Source organism: Scleropages formosus, chromosome 19 (assembly GCF_900964775.1).
Source record: "Scleropages formosus chromosome 19, fSclFor1.1, whole genome shotgun sequence".
Taxonomy (NCBI): Eukaryota; Metazoa; Chordata; class Actinopteri; order Osteoglossiformes; family Osteoglossidae; genus Scleropages; species Scleropages formosus.
In genome coordinates this window covers 4053702-4071887 of record NC_041824.1, presented here as the reverse complement: position 1 = coordinate 4071887, position 18186 = coordinate 4053702, and the positions used below count along the sequence as shown (strand labels likewise).

The following is an 18186-nucleotide window of genomic DNA, read 5'->3' as shown; positions in this document are numbered from 1 at the left end:
CGAGCATCGTAGGTTGTTCCGAGGAGCAAACAAAACCAGAGCCAAAGTTACTGAGCTGAGGAACCGGGAAATCAAACGGAGGGAACACAGGACAGGTACGGCACGGGGAACAAGAGGGGAAAGGATGTTTTGCGAGTGTCGTGAGTTGCGTCTTCTCCAGGTGACGTTCTGCAGCGTGGAGCATTCAGGCAGCTTCTTTACACCCTGCTTCCCTCAGTAGTCATAGGTGCGATCGTTGGGCAGGCGTTCAGCGGCATGACATCACCACATACACACATTTTATATTTTTAATTTATTTTCTGAAAAGCCCTGTATCTTCTCTGGAAAATGAGTGACTTCACAATGCTGTTGAATGCTATTAAATATGCAAAGTTTGAGTCATGCTCTTAATTTCTAAAGTTATTAAATAATACACAAGGAAAGATGTTCAACCCCTCGTGCCAAAATCAAGGGGGCTGGACACAAGCCAACCACGCCACCAATACCCCATCCCTCCTAAAACCTCACATCTTTCTCCCCCCCCTTATAAAAATCAGCCCACATGGGCAAGCACCATCCTCCTTGCGGGGAGCCACCGCGAGGTGGGCACCTTCCGTCGTTGATGTTTCATTGAATTGAGCCAACGACACCTCCAGAAGGCCCAACGGCGAGATCTGGCATCCCAGACCCACCCCCTTCCGTGCCCGCAGTGCCATCCCAGTGACTCCACCCACCAAAGGACCTCCCACCCCAGCCATACGTTAATCACCAACAAACCAACCAACCAACCACATGAGCATATGGAGGTGACAACAAGACTCACCATCTGATGTTCACATAAAAAAAGCGAGTACTCCCCGCCCTCAAGTGGGCTTCCCCCAAACATTCTGCCGCCTCCTCATCCGCAACCACTGACTGGATCTTTCTGCTACCCCTGACAAGTTTTTAATCGCTGCTCTTAACGACTGACCCCTGAAACCGAAATCCAACAGTAGCGACGTGGTTGATTTCGCAACAAACCCGAGTCTTGCACCAATCAATCAATCAATCTCAATCTCCACCGGTCTAATATGGCACTGCCAGCCTGAGCCTCGCTCCCTCACCTCAGCAGCCAACTCAGTCAAGTGTACTTCAGTTTCTTCCTCTCAAAAGCATCTTCTAATGCATCTTCGAAGGCCGGGTATCGTTAACTCAATCAACGAAGTACACTATGACTATCCGTGCGCCCTCGGAGTACAGCAGCACAATGAATATGGGGTCTCAGTGCCGTGACCGCAATGCGCTGCGGCATCATCTGCAGCCGTCCCCCACGTCCCACGTCCGCTACCGACTTCCAGTCACGCACTTGACCCCACTTGAAACTCGTACCGCTGCGCCCACGCGCGTGACAAGCAACGCTCTCCCCACTCCCCGCACGAAAGAAATTACCTTATTTCTCCTGCGGGAGAGAATTGAGTTCAATCCACTTCTCGAACAAGCATCATGCCAAGAAGGGATTTTAGTACCTCATTATCAAGTATCTTCCCTGAGATAAAGTAACCTTGCACGCAGACGAAATATGCTTCAAAGTACAAAGAGGCTATACCACCACACAAGCTGCAACAAGTCGGCTCCGTACCAGCGATTCAGATTCTCTGTGTAGGGAGAACATCGTAGGTGGCTCCGATGAGAAACTTAAAATTAAGTCTTAATTACGACCGGCGTCCATCGCCCACAGATCTCGCCAGCTGATTTTCCGTCTCTCCACCTGCCCGCCCCGTCTCCCGTCTGCGGATAAAAACCAGTTACCATCTTTCTCCTCTCCGGCAACTTAGCTTTACTTTCACACTTCCTGAACCGCTTACTCCACAACTTGATTGGATCGCCGGCACCGAGCCCCGCCCCACCTATTTGCACCTGACCGGTCACGTCTCTGTGCGCAAGCGCTGTCTGCGCATGCGCAACAGCTTCCCGTGGATCCCACTTACGTCCTGTTTTTAAACTTACAGGAACCGATCTCACCGCTGGGTCTCTTGTGCTTGACAATGTTAATTCCAAGCCAGCCTTGGCACACTTGAATTCTTCTACAAGATTAGTCAGTGGTAATTCCAAGACCCCCTTTCCATACAATGCCACACTACTCAAACAATGAGGAACCCCCATCTCCTAGTAGCTTTGCTCATAACCCTTTCCAGTCTTTGAACCCCTGACATAGAAACCTCATATATAGTTAGTGGCCATCTGATACAAGGCAATAAACCAAACTGAAGGCACCAAACCTTCAGCTTCCCTGGCAAAAAAGATGTATCAATCCTATTAATTGCCTGCACTACATCCTCCCTTAATCTTTTAACCTGCTCCCTGTCGCTTAGTGAGGAATCAGACCATCTACCCAAGCGCTTAATTGGCCTTTCAGCCACTGACGGGACCTTTTCCCCATCAATCTGAAAAGTCTCCTGCAATAACTTTCCTTTAACTATTGATAACGTCCTGCACTTGCCAGGTTTAATTTTCAATCCGGCCAGTTTTAGATTTCCATTCAGCTTCGTTAATAAACGACGAGTAGACGTGACAGTAGTAGTAAGCGCAGTCATATCATCCAAATATTCTCTGATTGGCGGGAGGCGGGAACCGTCCTTCAGCCTCATACCCCCAACCACCCATCTCGAAGCCCTTATTATCACCTCCATAGTCATGGTAAAAGCCAGAGGCGAGACCGTGCATCCGGCCATTATGCCAATCCCCAGCCGCTGCCAAGATGCGGTGTATTGTTTGGTACAAAAATAAAACTGGATGTCTTCAAAATACACCTTAACCAGTCTCCTAATACACTCTGGGACTTTAAAAAAACTCAAATGCCTTCCACAACAAAACATGCGGTACTGAACCAAAGGCATTCGCCAAGTCCAAAAAAATCACGTGGAGGTCTTTACCTTTCGTCTTGTCCTCCTTGATCTGGTGCCAGATCATACTACAATGCCCTAAACAGCCTGAAAATCCTGCAATTCCTGCTTTCTGCACAGATGTGTCAATTAAATTTTTGCCAACTAATATACAGACAACCTCTGCGCCACAACACTAAAGAATATTTTCCCTTCAACATTAAGAAGGCAAACTGGCCTAAATTGCCCTATTTCTGCCGCATCTTCCTCTTTGGGTACAAATACCCCTCCTGCTCTCCGCCATTCTTTTGGAATGATACTTTTTTTCATACAACCGCCATCTGCTTCCACAAAAACTTTAGGACATCCGGGGCACCTTTGTAAACCCGATAAGGAACCCCATTGGCATTGGGTCCTGGAGCAGATGCTGCCCTTCGCACACCGTACCGCCTCTTGTACTTCCTCCAACCTCGGAGGACACACGTCCGTTTGCGCCACGATCTCCCCTAATGGAGGAATATCTGCAGGTACTTCAAAAAATACGGTGACAATGTAGGGACATATCTGCAAATTATTCAAAATTTATATAGAGATCTGTAAATCGTAGCTTTGGTTACGTTTGTATCTGTTTATCTGAATATAACACACACACACACACACACACTTCCAGAACCGCTCGTCCCATACGGGGTCACACCGGAGCCTAACCCGGCACAGTTCTGCTCTCCGGTGGGTCTGGGGTTCGAGTCCTGCTTGGGGTGCCTTGTGGCGGACTGGCGTCCCGTCCTGGGTGTGTCCCCCTCCCCTTTCGGCCTTACGCCCTGTGTTACCGGGTAGGCTCCGGTTCCCCATGACCCCGTATGGGACAAGCGGTTCTGAAAATGTGTGTGTGTGTGTGTATCTAATAGTCGCTGGACTGTGGGAGAAAACCAGAGCACACGGAAGAAACTCCACATGGACTAAGTGGGTATGAAACCCATTTCCTCTCGCACCACCCAGATGCTAGCGCTAGTTGCAGCGCCAATGTGTCACCGCACAATTACTTCCCGTATTCTTAAAAAAAAAGTCCCGCCAGTAGAACAGCTATGTGAGAATGTCGTGCAGACCCCTTCACGAGCAAGCAAATCAGCGGATTGACACGCAGCTCGAGTCCGATTAGTTCATCGATGATGTCAACAAAAGCAGGAAGTGGTGCAAGTGATATGCTGGCAGAGGCCTGTTCATACATGTGTGGCAATAGCTGTTGTCATCTTTCTCCTCATTTCCCTCCTTTTCCTTCATGAGTCTCCACCCTCTTGGGCTCTTTTAGATAGAGCATTGAACACATTTAATATTGCAGCAGGTGCCATGGCGCTCATGTTGGTGCATCACAGCTTTGTCTTTGCGGAGATCACATGTTCTCCACGCTGGTATGGGTGTCCTCCTAAAGCCTAGAGATGTGGAAGTAACAGTAAACTGTTTCTGCTCGACCCCCCCCCCCCCCCACATACACACACACACACACACACACACACACACACACACACACACACAGAAAACTGGCAGTAATGTGGCTTCACTAATACTACTGCTATTGAAACTCCAAATCACAGGATATTGCAAAGTCAGTTCCTGCTGGGGATGCAACGTGTGCCTTTCCGTTTTGTTGAAACCGAAGCATTTCAGCACGAAAAGGATGAGCAGGCTGAAGGATGAAAGGGGAAGTGCGTATCAGTCTCTTTAGAGCTGAGTTCATGAACACACACAAATGGCTCCTCTGACACTCAGCTTCCTGCTCATCCTCCTCTGCACCGGGATTCCAGGTGAGTATCACTCCGCAGTCTCTCTCCTCCACACATTATTAGCTGGATACAAGTTGTGGGGGGATGCGGTGGCGTAGTGGGTTGGAACAGGTCCTGCTCTCCGATGGGTCTGGGGTTCAAGTCCCGCTTGGGGTGCCTTGCGATGGACTGATGGACTACCATCCCGTCCTGGGTGTGTCCCCTCCCCCTCCGGCCTTACGCCCTGAGTTGCCGGGCTAGGCTCCGGTTCCCCCGCGACCCCGTATGGAACAAGTGGTTCAGAAAGTGTGTGTGTTTGTGTTTTAATAGTAAGAAATAAACTAGCCTTTTGCACCAGTGTCCTCGAAATGTCACTTTCCCAAACCCAGACGATGTGTGTCCTTATCCCAAAACTGGCTTGAGGAAAGACTCAAATGCACCATATCAGCAGACACACCACTCGAAGCTGAAAGAGAAAAAAAAAGACAGGCTGTGAGAACAAAAAGAGTCGACTCACTCAGAACACCGGCCTCATACCAGAGCACAAAAAGAAAAGAGAAGGAAAAGGATGAAAATTTATCATCATCATCTGACAATGAGAAGTGCTTCTGCTTGCTCTGTGTGGTGACGTTTTCAAACAGCTGATCAGGAGAAATATAGCCTTAGAGTGTTGTTTGTAAACAGTGGGGGCACAAGGATTGTAACCTTTATGGTGCCAAAGTGTGTGTGTGTGTGTGTGTGTGAGAGAGAGAGAATTGTTATCCCTGCAATTCAGAGCAATAAAGTCTGAGATTGAGCTTCAGAAAAATTGTGGTAGTTACGTTAATTATGTACATTGTTATATTTACCACAAAGGTAATCTTTACTAGGGGGGCACGGTGGTGCAGTGGGCTGGGTCGAGTCCTGCTCTCGGGTGGGTCTGGGGTTCGAGTCCAGCTTGGGGTGCCTTGCGACGGACTGGCGTCCCGTCCTGGGTGTGTCCCCTCCCTCTCCAGCCTTACGCCCTGTGTTGCCGGGTAGGCTCCGGTTCCCCGCGACCCCGTGTGGGACAAGCGGTTCAGAAAAAGTGTGTGTGTGTAATCTTTACTCTTCATTAATTTAAACTGAAAAGCAGGGAAAACACAAACCACAGTACAGCCCCTTTCTGCACGTTACTGCTACCGTAAACTAACCTTTTGTTCATTGCCTGCATCTTTAATGAAAGCAATAACAGTTGTAAGGCTTCGTCCTTCGTTTTACTTGTTAGTCTGCGAGTGGGAGACCAAACGGCGGTCATTTTGGGAAGTGGAAAGAACGCGTTTACTTTAGAATTTATTAAAAACATGGTAAATCTAAGACAATTCCAGCTCAGAAACTTCCTTCTTACAATGTTTTTAACACTTCTATATACAAATGTGATATTTCTGAAATATGTAAGTCCAAGCTCAGTCAACCAAAAATAGGCAAGGGAAGTAAATATGTCCAAGTGCGATGCTGTGTCATACGTTACCCTGTTGTACGTAAACATTTTCTTTCAGGCATACTGAGTATTTAATCCATTCAGAAGTAATACTATAATGAAATTCTTCAATGGAATTATACCTGTTGTTTCCATGTTGCTTCTACAGGTGCTGATGCTGAGTCCACAGCAAACATAATCATTGCACCGAAAGGAGGATCTGTCACCATCCCATGTCACTACGAGGACAGAAATAAAACGGGGGTGAAATACTGGTGCAGGGGCTATTACTGGGGATCATGTACTTCTGTAATCAGGACCGATTCCTCACAGAATGGTAGGGTGTTCATCCGCGATAATGCCACCCAACTGGTCTTCACCGTGACCGTGAGGAATCTGGTAGTCGACGACTCGGACTACTACTGGTGTGGCGTAGAGAGCGACGTAGATCCAGCTGCCGGAGAATCGTTTTATCTATCGGTCAGAGGTGGGAAGACCGTCCCTGAGGCACGCCACAGAAAAAAATCCTGCGTTTATGAGAACTTTCGGTGTATTTTCGCGAAAAGTCTTCAGACAGAAAACAAACAGTATATGTAATAATTTTTGTCATTACTTATTAAACTGGACAAAAAAAAATGGCACTGGTGGTCATGAAAAAAAGTGCGTGGAGCTGAGAAACATTACATGAGTTTTGTTTATGAAAGCGACAGTTTGTCACTATTATATTATATAGTGACAAATAAAATATAATATATATATATAATAATATAATAAAAAAGTTACAGTTGCAGATAAATGCAGTTTATTTTAAACAAGGTTTTAAATTCTTTAAGAGAAAAAAAAGACAGAGAAATAACCTGAATACAGTTTTTAATTTGTAAAGTATTCCTACAGATCCTGCCAGTGAGTCCACAAACAACTGGATAGAAGTACAGGAAGGAGGATCTGTTGTCATCACAGACCACTATGAGGACACATATAGAGCATATAGCAAATTCTGGTGCGCTGGACGTACCGTGGATCCATGCACCACTATTGTACGCACTGACTCCGAGGAAGGTGATGTGTCGGTCAGGGATGACCCTAACCAGCAAGTCTTCATTGTGACCTTGAAAAATCTGAAGAAAGAAAGCTTTGGCTACTACTGGAGTGGTGTGAATACTTATGACTCTTCAGTCGTCAGAGCATCCTTTTACCTGCAAGTCACTGGTGGTAAGATGTGCCGATCAGACTGTGCTCATGAGGCCCGTTTTCATAGTAACGCTATTAGTCTGCTCTATGGATGTGGTGCAGAACCGAGTGATGGTGTCCTACATATCCTGGGCTCAGTCTGTGCAGAGTCTGCATAGGTCTGCACTGGTCTCCTCCCAGTGGGACGTGCCAAGTATGACTCCAGCAGGAGTCAACTAAGGAGCATCTTAAGGCACTCCTGAAGCACCTCAACGGACACCTCTTCATCCAGATGATTAGGAGCTCTAGTCCAAGGCTCTCCCACTTTTCTGATTCCTCACACTGTCATGGAGACTGAGCCCAGCGATTGTGGCGAGTGCCTGGTGGCCATGCAATCCGCATAACCGAGCTGGGCTCAGCCCGAAACAGGGATGTAGGACCTTGTTGTGGAATCGCCGCCTACAAGGTGAAGGGTGGGAGTCGGGAGCAATGCCAAATCAGTGGCAAGCACGAGCGGCATGGACCTAGGTGGAAAAACTGATTGTTACATTCAGTTATAAAACAACAGTGTAAAATACCTTGTTTAAGCACAGTGAAATGCGGTTAAGGTTTTTACAAAATGATGATTTTCCTGTTGCCTTTGCAGGTTCTTACACTTTGACAACAGTGGATAGAATGCAAGTACAGAAGGGAGGATCTGTCACCATCCCATGTCTCTATGAGGACAGATATAAAACAAACGTGAAATACTGGTGTAAACTGTCTAGAGGACAATGTCATTTCAAAATACGAAATGACTCTCCACTGAGGAGGAGAAAAGTTTCAATAATAGATGACCCTGCACATCGAGTCTTCACTGCGGTCATGGAAAATCTGACAAATGAAGATTCGAGTTTTTACCAGTGTGGGGTGGAGACCAGTAAATTCACTGAAGATAACGTATTTCTTTACCTCTCTGTCACAGACGGTATGATTTTTGATCTACATAATAATGATTTTCATAGCAGTGGAAGCTGAAAGTCTATGTGTTTATTTTACACTCATCCTACAATTTAAAAATACCTGCATTTGAGCACAAAATTTACAGGCTGTTCTGCTGAAAATGGTCCAAAAAGACAAGAATTCCTCATGCGATGGGTCTAAACTAGAAATAAAGCTATTTGAGCAGAACATATAACTATTTAAATGTGTCTTTATAACGTTATCTAATTGTTTAATGGCAGAATTAACATTAACGACAAAAACATTAACATTGTTATAAAGTTAATTTTCATTAATAGAATATTAATGAATAAATGACCGTAATTTCATGTAAAATTGGAATATTGTATGTATTGATGTTCTGTTGAAACTGGTGAATATTACACACACACAGTCTGAACCGCTTGTCCCATACGGGGTCCCGGGGAGTCGGAGCCTAAACCGGCAACTCAGGGCGTAAGGCTGGAGGGGGGGGACACACCCAGGATGGGACGCCAGTCCATCACAAGGCACCCCAAGTGGGACTCGAACCCCAGACCCACCAGAGAGCAGGACCCGGTCCAACCCGCTGCACCACTGCACCATCACATTCCCCCCCCCCCCCCCCCCCCCGGTGAATATTACATTTTATTAATATAATATTTTTATGGTATGTTACAATGTTTCTTTTCAGGTACCCCAGAGCTGACAGTGGACAAACAGGAGGTGACCGCTGTGGAAGGAGGAACTGTCACTGTTCAGTGTCGTTATAGCGACAGTAGGAGTCCAAAGAAGTGGTGCAAAATTGGAGGCTCCTGCGTAGCAAGGAATTCTGGGACTTTGGACAAGAGATTTGTCCAGATCGCTGACGACAAGAAGCAGAAAATCATGCGAGTGACACTGGAGGGGCTGGAGATGAACGACACGGCCTGGTACTGGTGTGGAACCGAATTCCTTCAGGTCCCCGTTCACATTCGCGTCACTCAGAAGACCAAAACCACAAAAGCCTCCATAAGTAAGGAATCTACACGGCGTTATGGAAATACAGAGCAATCACATTTCTTCCTGGAATAACTTACAGCCTTTAGGAACCATTTTATATGTTGAACTGTGCTACATATCTACAGATGCAATTGAACTGAAGCACATCGGTTATGGGGTTATGGGAACCGCTGCAGCTCCCTTTAGAGGTGTCTTTCTGGAAGCTTTGAATGACGAGTTGAGCACATCCAGCTTCTGGTTCCTTGTTGCTCCTGCAAGAAGGAGCGTGTCTGGTGTCTTAGAGCAGTTGCTTTTAACACGTTCGTAACATGTTATCGTTACTTCTAAGCAGATGCTCTCATCCAGCTGACACCGACGTACTCGTGCCTGCGAACGTTCTACTCAAACAGCTCGGTTTTCATACCTTTTCCGAAGCTATAACATCACAGTGTTTCTAGATATTCGACATTTTATTTTGAACTCCAGCTCCTTAACTACTTTTCCACCTCCTACATCTGCTGGCTTTTTTCTAATATTTTCCTCATAATTTTGCAGTATCTTCATGCAGGTGCTAAACTACATTGTGTGTTTTATTACCGAGAGATGATTCTCTAATAACAGCAATTGATCGTTTTTGACCTGACTTCCTTTCGCTCTCTGCCCCTCAGTGCTGAATGACTTGACTCCTGGTGGAAACGAAGAGATGAAGATTCCAGATTCGGGGTAATTTTTATCTCACAAACACAAATTGGTTGGAATGAGAGCGCACGGGTGCTGGTGTTATATTGTCAGATTTTTTTTGCATTCCAAATTCTTTATTCACAGTTTATTTGCACTTTATTGCTTTTTGCTGACGGAGCAATGTTATGACATGTTGTCACATCCTCAGTTTTCTGTTTATTTTGCATTGTTTTCCTGCTTTGCCACCGAAAGGACTGACACCTGAAGTTTAAAGCTGTGTATCTGATCTGTTTCTTTAGATCTTGGGTCCTGCCGGTCTTACTGATGATATTAGGGGTATTGGTGCTGCTGACCGTCGTTGTTGTCTCCTGGAAGGTGTGGAGCAGACATAGTGAGTATATTGTTCAGACCAGTGCTGAAGGGATGGAAACTGACATACTCTGAATGACATTACATTTTACTTTAGTTTTTAAATCCGGTAAGCGAATACCAGTGTAAAGGATGCACTCAGAGCCGAGCGTTTAATTTACCAAATTGTAGCTATCACATAATTTCACCAGGTGGCGCGGTCATGCAGCGAGCGGTGCTGCTGCTACACAGTGCCCGGGGGGTATGAGCACAGGTTTAAATCCAACTCGGTCTGTGCGGAGTTTGCATGTTCTCCTCCCCGTGTCTGTGTGGGTTTCTGCTGAGCGCTCTGGTTTCCTCCCAAAGATGTGCAATTCAGGTGAACTGATGATTCTAAATTGCCCTTCGTGTACGAATGGGTGCGTGTGTGTGCGTGTGTGTGTGGCTCCCCTGCAATAGACTGGCAGCCCATCCAGGGTGTATCCTCCCAGCCTTAAGGCCACTGATTCCGGGGTGGGCTCCGGACCACCGCGACTCACCAGGATGAGCAGTTATGGAAAGGGAGTGAGTGACAGATCAATTCACTGCATTATAAATGATGCAAGGGACCCTATTTGTATATGAATCAATCATAACCAAATTAACAAGTGAAATTAGGCCATTTTATCACGTGAGGATAAATATGTGTATACCGTATACTGTGTTGTCTTATGGTGTAAATGTCAGGTAATGCTGTTCCTCCTGTGCATTAGGCAGTCTGGGAGGAAATTTACAGTTGCAGTGTAATGGTGAATAGCGGGGGGTAAGCGTGATAAAGTTTTGACTTTAAGGACGTGCCGTGTGTCTTGTTGGGACTGAAGACACCCCAGTATACTCAGTCAGAAAGTCACACAATGGACATGGTTATGTTTACTTATTAATTATGGTCAGGATGCAGCAGCTTTGCTTTTTCTTGTTATTGCTATTCTATTATTTTGCGCTATGTCGGCCCTGAAAGGAAATGCATCTGACGTGCCAAACGTAACCAAACATGCAAGTGACACGCATGTGAGTAACATCTCTTTGCTTTACTTACAGGAGAAACACGGGCAACGGACCAGGGGAAAAGAAAGAGCGGGAGCAGCTCCACAGTACGTTCACACGTTACACATAGGAGGTTTGACGGAATCCGCTGATCCCGGATGCGTGGAGAAAATTATGCGTTTAAATATTAAAAACTTACAGCGCTGTGTTATTGTGTTCAAGGCGAACCCAGAGCTACAGTATGAAGAAATAAACACCAACAGATCTGCTCCACCAGTAAGTACTATTACATATTGTTATTTTTTACCTCCTGATAGTTTTTCACCTAATACATATCATGGTGAAATGAATTATTCCCGTCCGTCTTATTTTTTTCCTCAGTCCTCGGTCGACTATGCGGATGATGTCACTTATACTTCAGTTGCCTTTTCAAACTCTGGGGTAAGTTGAGGATTTAATTTGAGATTTCATATACTGTGTATCACAGAGCTATTAAAAGTGTCATAACATTTAAACTCTGACACCTCGAATCTATCTGAAAAATCTACTGTACATTTCTGACATTTTACACTATTTCGTGCTCTTGCTCAGGTGACTGTAATTTTGATGCAAGGAGGGAGGTTTAATATAGTAGACAATATCAACAGGTATAATAATTCAGGGAAAGGACATGAGGATACGTGTACTTACTACCGTCAGCATAAGCAACGACACTCTAAATTTTGTCAGCAGGAGTCCGCCGCATGTCCTTCTCACCAGCGTGCTTCCATCATAGCCGACGACGTGATCTACAGCGCAGTCGTCCAGGAGCACAAGTAGGTGGGTTTCTTCAGGCCGCCGAAACACACGCCGACGTGTCGCAGCGCGAATCTCACGGGGGTAAAAATTCTGTTCCACGACACGTACTGCTCTTCGTCATTCTCTACACCGCGAATTACACGCCGCACCTCTTTCTTGTTCCTGGAAGGGCCCTTTCTTTTGTTTTTTTTTTCTTTTTGCATGTTTGGGCAACGAAACAGAACTTACTACAACATCGCTGACACAAGCAGAGAAGTTAATATCCACTTTCCTGCTCTGGATCACCTGGTTAGTGCAGGTGTCTCGGCGCCCGGGTTGAAGGCTCGTGCACGGGTTCGACCCATAAGAGACACTGACCTGTAATGTTTAAACTGCACGAAACACACAGTGTAAAGTTTAAAAGCGCTATACCAATAACTACGCTCAAATTGCATACGTATCTGTAAATAGCGCGATTGTGTATTTCAGCACTTTAACATTTCTAGTTTTAATCTCGTGCAGATTTGTAATTCAGCTTTGATAAAATCCAGTTATCTTTACTTTATGTAATGAATATTTCTGCAAGATTTACTAAACTAATAGAAGCGGTTCAGCTTTAGCACTTTGAGAGAATATGTGCGGTAATTTATTAGCTTACTTATGCAGACAGATTATCAGCTTCTGTACTTAAACCTAAATGTCACAAATAACTGTGGTTTTCCTCCCATGTACAGATGCTAGAGAGAACCGACAGCAGAGTCGTCACGTTGAGATGGTCGCTGGTTTACTAAGGCGGCCTTACTGAGAGATAGAATTGATATAGATGTTTCCATCGCTGTCAGAATTGGCATAGATACTTTCAGCACAGGCATTTCCAGATTGATTGGTCAGGCAGCTCGCTTTTGCCGAGAACATCATCATCGAATTGTTGTACGTGTCGTCGTCGTGGCCTTGTTTTGACTGCTCGGCTCCGCCGGGACGCACCTTAAAATCAACCTTCGGGTCTACGTTTCCGTAAAAATGGCAATCGCCTCCTTTTTGGCCCTGCAATGAATAGTTGTGAAAATATTATAACGAGGAAAGTGGAAGATTATGTTCGTTTTGATTAGCTGCATCTCAATATCGCACAAATGGAAATTAACACTGAGAATTATCAGCCTCTTATAGCGTGTTAAACCCAGCTGATCCAATTCCCTAACTTTTAGGGATGAGCATGGATGAACTCAGATGTTCAGTTCACCCAGCAGTGCTACTGAAACTTAAAAATAAGATAAACGAAACAGTTTATTAACACCCGCTGAATTGTTATGATGGTGCTAAATGTGTGTCCTTTGGCTCTATGTGAGGATGTATGAAAGAGATTCTGACCATGAATAAAATACTTGAGCTATAGTAGGCATTAAAGAACATTCTAGAATCTGTTTGTCAGGTGCGGTCCTTTAAAACGGATTATATAATCCGGCCCATGCAGATAATCTTAGTGTACAAGCAGCAAAGGAGAAATAGCAGGCTTTCTATGGCACGAAGCCTTGAGCCTTGAACCGCTGCTATGCTGAAACCGAGATCTCTAGTGGCACTGGAGACACCGCATAGTCTGTTAGTTTGGGTTTTTTCTCCTATAGGTAAAGTCTTGATCACATAATAGTCCCATGCAGGTGTACGCTTGACCACCTGTGGGCTACTGATTGATCACATATCGGTCATCAATGTGTCAGCATTGGGTTAGAGGGTCGCTTCAGTCAGCACCCAACATGATGGCGCTAACAAATGGAACATCTTACACCATGGATAAACAGAAGCAACGCTAGCTTGACGTCTGTGTGTTTGTGTGTGCGTAAACATGGTATTACCTCAGTTTTGACAGAGCCTGAAGATTCTCCCCGTTTCTTCGATCTGCAGTAAAAGAGATAACTTTAGAGTGAGAAGTAATCAACCGGTAATGTAGGAATGAAGAACACTGAGTTGTAACTTGAAGGCTGCTGCTTTAATTTGACGGAGAGGCCCTACTGTTAAAGGCAACGCTTGACAACGATGTCTAATCTAACCCTAATAAAGATGACTCTGCACAACGAAACTTCACGCACAGCGACCAACTAATCACGCATTGTGTCTCCTGTAAAATCCCAGAAAGCATCTGGTACAAGTCCTACCTGATGAGACAAAGGAGCACTCCTATGAGCACCACCGGCGTTGAAATTCCTCCTCCCGCCCAAAGAAGTACAGTGTTCCAGTCTCCTGCAAGGGAACCACGGGGACCATGAGAGCTCACACTGCGCTCGCCGGTTCTGGGGGTCTCTAATACCCCAAGCTAAACTCAAGAGCCTCGGTACCAAACGTCTAAAACATGGCAACCAGGTACCGATGCTAAATGTAAACCTTTATTCAATATCGATAATAGTTGTATGTAGAAAAACAATTCCATCCTAAGTCTTAGCTCCATCGTTCAACACGTACCCAAGCTGGTATAAATCTGTACGTATAAGTCTCCGGAGGTGTGTCACAGAAAGTCCGACAGCATCCTTGTTTGACGGGAACGGGACTGATGAAGGTTTTACGTCCGTTCTAAAAATCAGGAACTCCTAAGAAAGAAGCTTCTTGTTTCAAGGCTTTGAACTTTCTTTATTTCCTCACCTTTCAATGTGAGCAGCACTCTGGAGGATGTTCCTGTCCCATACTGGTTCTGGGCCTCGCAGTAATACAGGCCAGTGTTGGTGGCGGTCAGGTTGAAGGTGAAGTTCTGACCCGTGGCCCGCGGTGTCACTTCATCCCCCTGCACCTGGAACCAGGTGTAGTTCTCAACCGGGGGGTTGCTGTTGCTGCTGCAGAGCAGGGTGACCCAAGTGCCACCTTCCACTGAGCTAGATGGACTCACCGTGGCGCTTGTGTTCTTCGGAGAATCTGTTTCAGAAAAGCGAAAGAAAGTGAAAGAGGAAAGAAAATGAATTTCACAGGTGCTTTCGTAAAATCAGTGACACGCACCATAGCTTTCTGAATATGGCTGATAATGGCTTTAATTATTTTTGGATTTAATGTGTTTCCAACGCACAGCCATGCACTTTTGACAATAAAATTAGTTGTTGAGGAATCGGAAGTTTAACCTAAGAATTAATGGATTTGGGTCCATTGATTTTGAACCCCTAAGAATGCCTTCGAGGTTTTGACGTAAAAACTAGGAACTCTCTCGGACATAAGGACGCGTGTTCTCTGCTCAAACGATCGAAAGGGCATGTGAAGAAAGTGCCGTGGCTCCTACAGAGGATAGTGAGAGGGAAGCTCTGCTCAGCTCCTCTGCTGGCGCCTAACTTCTGCAAGCTGTAGTTGGCTGTGCAGGTAACCTTCTGCTCGTGGTGGAGATGTGAGACGGTGAAGTTGAGAACTGACAACACAGACTTGGTGCCATCTTTGTTCTCCTCCAGTGTCTCCACAGCATCCCCCAACCAGGGGGTCCAGCTTAAGCGAGGGGGCAGGAGGGGACATGGAGCTGGAGCTCTGCAGGTCAGGATCCGCTCGGTCCCCTCGTTTATTGGCCCCACTGCAGAAAGCTGGGGTTTCTGTGGAAGGTCTGAGATACAAAGCATTGTGTGTCATGGAACCTTGCCGTAAGATTCACCTTGTTCAAGGTGAACAGGTGTGCTCATCTTTACAACCGACTGAGAGAAATTTGGAGGCTAGACTTCTGATTTGGTTAGGGAGTAACCAATTAAATGCCCAGCCCTACAGAGAGTAACTAATGAAAAATCCAGCTGTTCAGAGAATAACCAATCAAAAATCCAGTCGTAAAGAGACTAGCCAATCAAAAGTCCATCCCTCGAGAGTAATCAAGTCTTGCTCTATAAACAGCACCAGAAGCAGTTTAGTTTAACTTTTAAATAAATGTATAAAACTGTATGGTGTATGAATCACTGCTGTTACAAATATGCTTTTAAAAACCTAAATAAATTGCACAAACAACATGCGGCAAGAAGAAAAGGTGCAACAATACTGGATATTGGTGCCTAAATAAGAACCTTTGAAATACTCCGAATTTTTATACCTTTGACATCGATGTTTACGTTTGTTTCAAAAGTCAGTTTGAATCCAGTTTCCAGTCGGAAAAAATAACTGTCGGAGTAGTTTCGAGGTATTCCGTGCAGGATGGTCGTGCAATTTTTCGCGAGCAAGTCTCCGAGTATCCGGCCGCTCAGGATGTTCTGTTCGCGGGACGAGTTGAACACATCGGTGCTGCCCTCGAACCACCGCGAGCGCTTCCTCCACACGCCGCCCGCCGGCATCCGCAGCCCGTCAGCGTGGTCATCCGGCACGTCAAATGAGCACGGGATGAGCAGACAGGAATCCGCCAAGGCCTCCAGGCTGCCGGGCATCCACACCGACCAGCCGTCGCACGCGACACCTGCAACGTAGACGTCGGCGTTCGTGAAACCGACGTCCGGAGAAGCCGGACGTTGGCACCCGTGTTTCTTCAAGGGACGTTATGATTTGAAACCAACTACAAGTAGGGGCACTGCTGCGACGTAAACTGCGGAACAAGACAAAAACTAACTTTTGGATTCTTCGCTTCTCATTCTCTCCCAAAAAGAAAACGGGTTCGAATTTTGCGTCGGTGGAAAAACCTGATGTGCCGTACAAATACCCCGGGGACGGGGGTGAAAAACGGCCCAGATCACGATGCTAAGCACAGGACAGGCACCCCGTTCAGAACATGAGGTGATGCAGGAGTTGTGGACCTCAAAATGTGATAGAAACGTGTTCAGGATGGAGCTCTTCTCATCCGGATTTGCACGTATCTCCAGCGTTACCGTATTTCTCACTTGAGCAGCTCACCGTGGGTCACAGAATAAGTCGAAGCATCGATCCAACTTAAAATGTGAGCGAACCAGCACGTTGAGCCTAATTTCCCAACGGGATGAAAACCTGAACAAGGAGCCAACAACAGTTTACCTACCTTGTCGGCGCTTCGTTTTTTAAACACCGGCGCAGAAGGTGTTCGCGGTAGGCGAAACGTACCTGGGAGCAGGACGTTGAAGAGAAGGACGCTCTTGAGGCCATCCATCGTACGCGCAACCCTGATAGTGAAATTTTCAAAGACAAAATTTACGGTAAATGGATGCTTAAAATAGACGCAGCATCCCGAAAGTTCCAGAAATACCCCGAAAGTCGTAAGAACGCGATTTAACCTCCTTGAAAGAACGAGTTCAATCACCGTTCCCAGCATTTTCACGTGTTGGAGACCGAACTCTTCCGAGTGCAGTGCGCAGCTTACCTTCTTCTCAGAGGTAGCAAGAAGACTGACATCCGCCGCCCCCTCGCCAGAGTTTTTCTCATACGTGCCCAAAATGCGAGGAAACTTCACTTCTGCATTATCGTTCTCTTTCCCCGGAGGCATCGGGCTGGACGTGTAGCAGCTCTCGGGTTTTGAGTGTGTGTGAGAGAGTGGGTGTGTGGTTGCACACGTACTCGCATTGTACGTGATGAAAACTCCCTTAATAAAACTATATGAAGGGGTGAAAACTGGCGAAACCAATTTATTTACAGTCCATGCTTGTGATTTCAGGCTTTGTAGGTTTAAGGGGGTCCATAATATTATTCATACACAGCTGTGACATTAATTGCCACTAACATGAATCGATTGTGAAATTATCTCATGGTTAACTTAGTTTAGAAAGAAAATGAAGCAAGACGTGCGCTGCTGGAAAGCGATACGTAGGACTCTAAGAAGAGGAACAGAAACCGTCTTGAGAAAGACTTTTGGGTGCTGCTATATCTGTCCAAGTAGGAAGGGGACGTGTCACACTAGGCCGAACCGCCGTCGATTTGCTCTCGTCGTTACGCCGTGCAGAACGGAGCTCGGCTGCTGCGCTCCTTCCTCGGGGCGTAGAAGCTCGGCTGCGAACGTGCGACTTGCCGAGCGGGTGGATGTGACCGGATCCGAACCCTCGGGTTTCGCGTTCTGGCCATTTTTATTTCGCGGTCAGCCGAAAAGGTTATTTCCTGCTGAAGTAGCGAGATCTTTCTTTCACTTAGCATTTGTGTGTGACATTGTCATCCGTTGTCCCGATATGAAATAATGAAAAAGCGAAAAAAACAACAGCAACAACAAAAAAACATAGTCATAAGGCCGTCGATCACCGGCAGGTCACCACCTGTCATTTCTGGATTCTGCAGTTGTGATTTGAGAAGATCTTTCTGAGGACATCTGCATATGCGCTTC

General features: G+C 46.0%; 2 protein-coding genes across 8 annotated transcripts; one reads left to right on the top strand and one right to left on the bottom strand.

Annotated features, from left to right (window-relative positions):
* The first annotated feature begins 4520 nt into the window (after positions 1 to 4520).
* Positions 4521 to 14187, top strand: LOC108927779 (polymeric immunoglobulin receptor-like). 5 transcript variants are annotated; one of them, XM_018741323.2, is made up of 12 exons: positions 4521 to 4642; positions 6208 to 6525; positions 6933 to 7250; positions 7855 to 8175; positions 8863 to 9183; positions 9818 to 9872; positions 10130 to 10221; positions 11256 to 11308; positions 11424 to 11477; positions 11583 to 11642; positions 11931 to 12016; positions 14106 to 14187. In XM_018741323.2, the coding sequence occupies exons 1-12, from the start codon at positions 4588 to 4590 to the stop codon at positions 14170 to 14172; spliced, it is 1800 nt and encodes a 599-aa protein (XP_018596839.2). In that variant the 5' UTR covers positions 4521 to 4587; the 3' UTR covers positions 14173 to 14187. The 5 variants fall into 5 exon arrangements, with proteins under 5 accessions (XP_018596839.2, XP_018596836.2, XP_018596838.2 ...); XM_018741324.2 differs by having other exon boundaries at positions 4523 to 4642; positions 11934 to 12016; XM_018741320.2 differs by having other exon boundaries at positions 11424 to 11642.
* On the bottom strand, positions 12590 to 17812 carry LOC108927781 (myelin-associated glycoprotein-like). Of its 3 annotated transcripts, XM_018741327.1 has the most exons (8): positions 17239 to 17812; positions 16983 to 17041; positions 16012 to 16368; positions 15232 to 15540; positions 14610 to 14876; positions 14129 to 14213; positions 13829 to 13871; positions 12590 to 13022 (listed from the first exon to the last, which is right to left on the bottom strand). In XM_018741327.1, the coding sequence occupies exons 1-8, from the start codon at positions 17298 to 17300 to the stop codon at positions 12777 to 12779; spliced, it is 1428 nt and encodes a 475-aa protein (XP_018596843.1). In that variant the 5' UTR covers positions 17301 to 17812; the 3' UTR covers positions 12590 to 12776. The 3 variants fall into 3 exon arrangements, with proteins under 3 accessions (XP_018596843.1, XP_018596841.1, XP_018596844.1); XM_018741325.1 differs by having other exon boundaries at positions 16983 to 17812; XM_018741328.1 differs by lacking the exon at positions 15232 to 15540 and having other exon boundaries at positions 16983 to 17812.
* Between the last annotated feature and the right edge of the window lie 374 nt (positions 17813 to 18186).

Excerpts from the sequence above, each read along its gene's own strand:
- LOC108927781 (XM_018741325.1), bottom strand. The coding sequence starts at position 17,361 with ATGCCTCCGGGGAAAGAGAACGATAATGCAGAAGTGAAGTTTCCTCGC. Across the intron at positions 16,369-16,982 it reads CTTCAACGTCCTGCTCCCAG|GTGTCGCGTGCGACGGCTGG; the intron begins GTACGTTTCGCC and ends TCTACGTTGCAG. Across the intron at positions 15,541-16,011 it reads CGTAAACATCGATGTCAAAG|ACCTTCCACAGAAACCCCAG; the intron begins GTATAAAAATTC and ends TTTGTATCTCAG.
- LOC108927779 (XM_018741320.2), top strand. The coding sequence starts at position 4,588 with ATGGCTCCTCTGACACTCAGCTTCCTGCTCATCCTCCTCTGCACCGGG. Across the intron at positions 9,873-10,129 it reads ATGAAGATTCCAGATTCGGG|ATCTTGGGTCCTGCCGGTCT; the intron begins GTAATTTTTATC and ends CTGTTTCTTTAG. Across the intron at positions 12,017-14,105 it reads GCAGTCGTCCAGGAGCACAA|AAAGCATCTGGTACAAGTCC; the intron begins GTAGGTGGGTTT and ends GTAAAATCCCAG.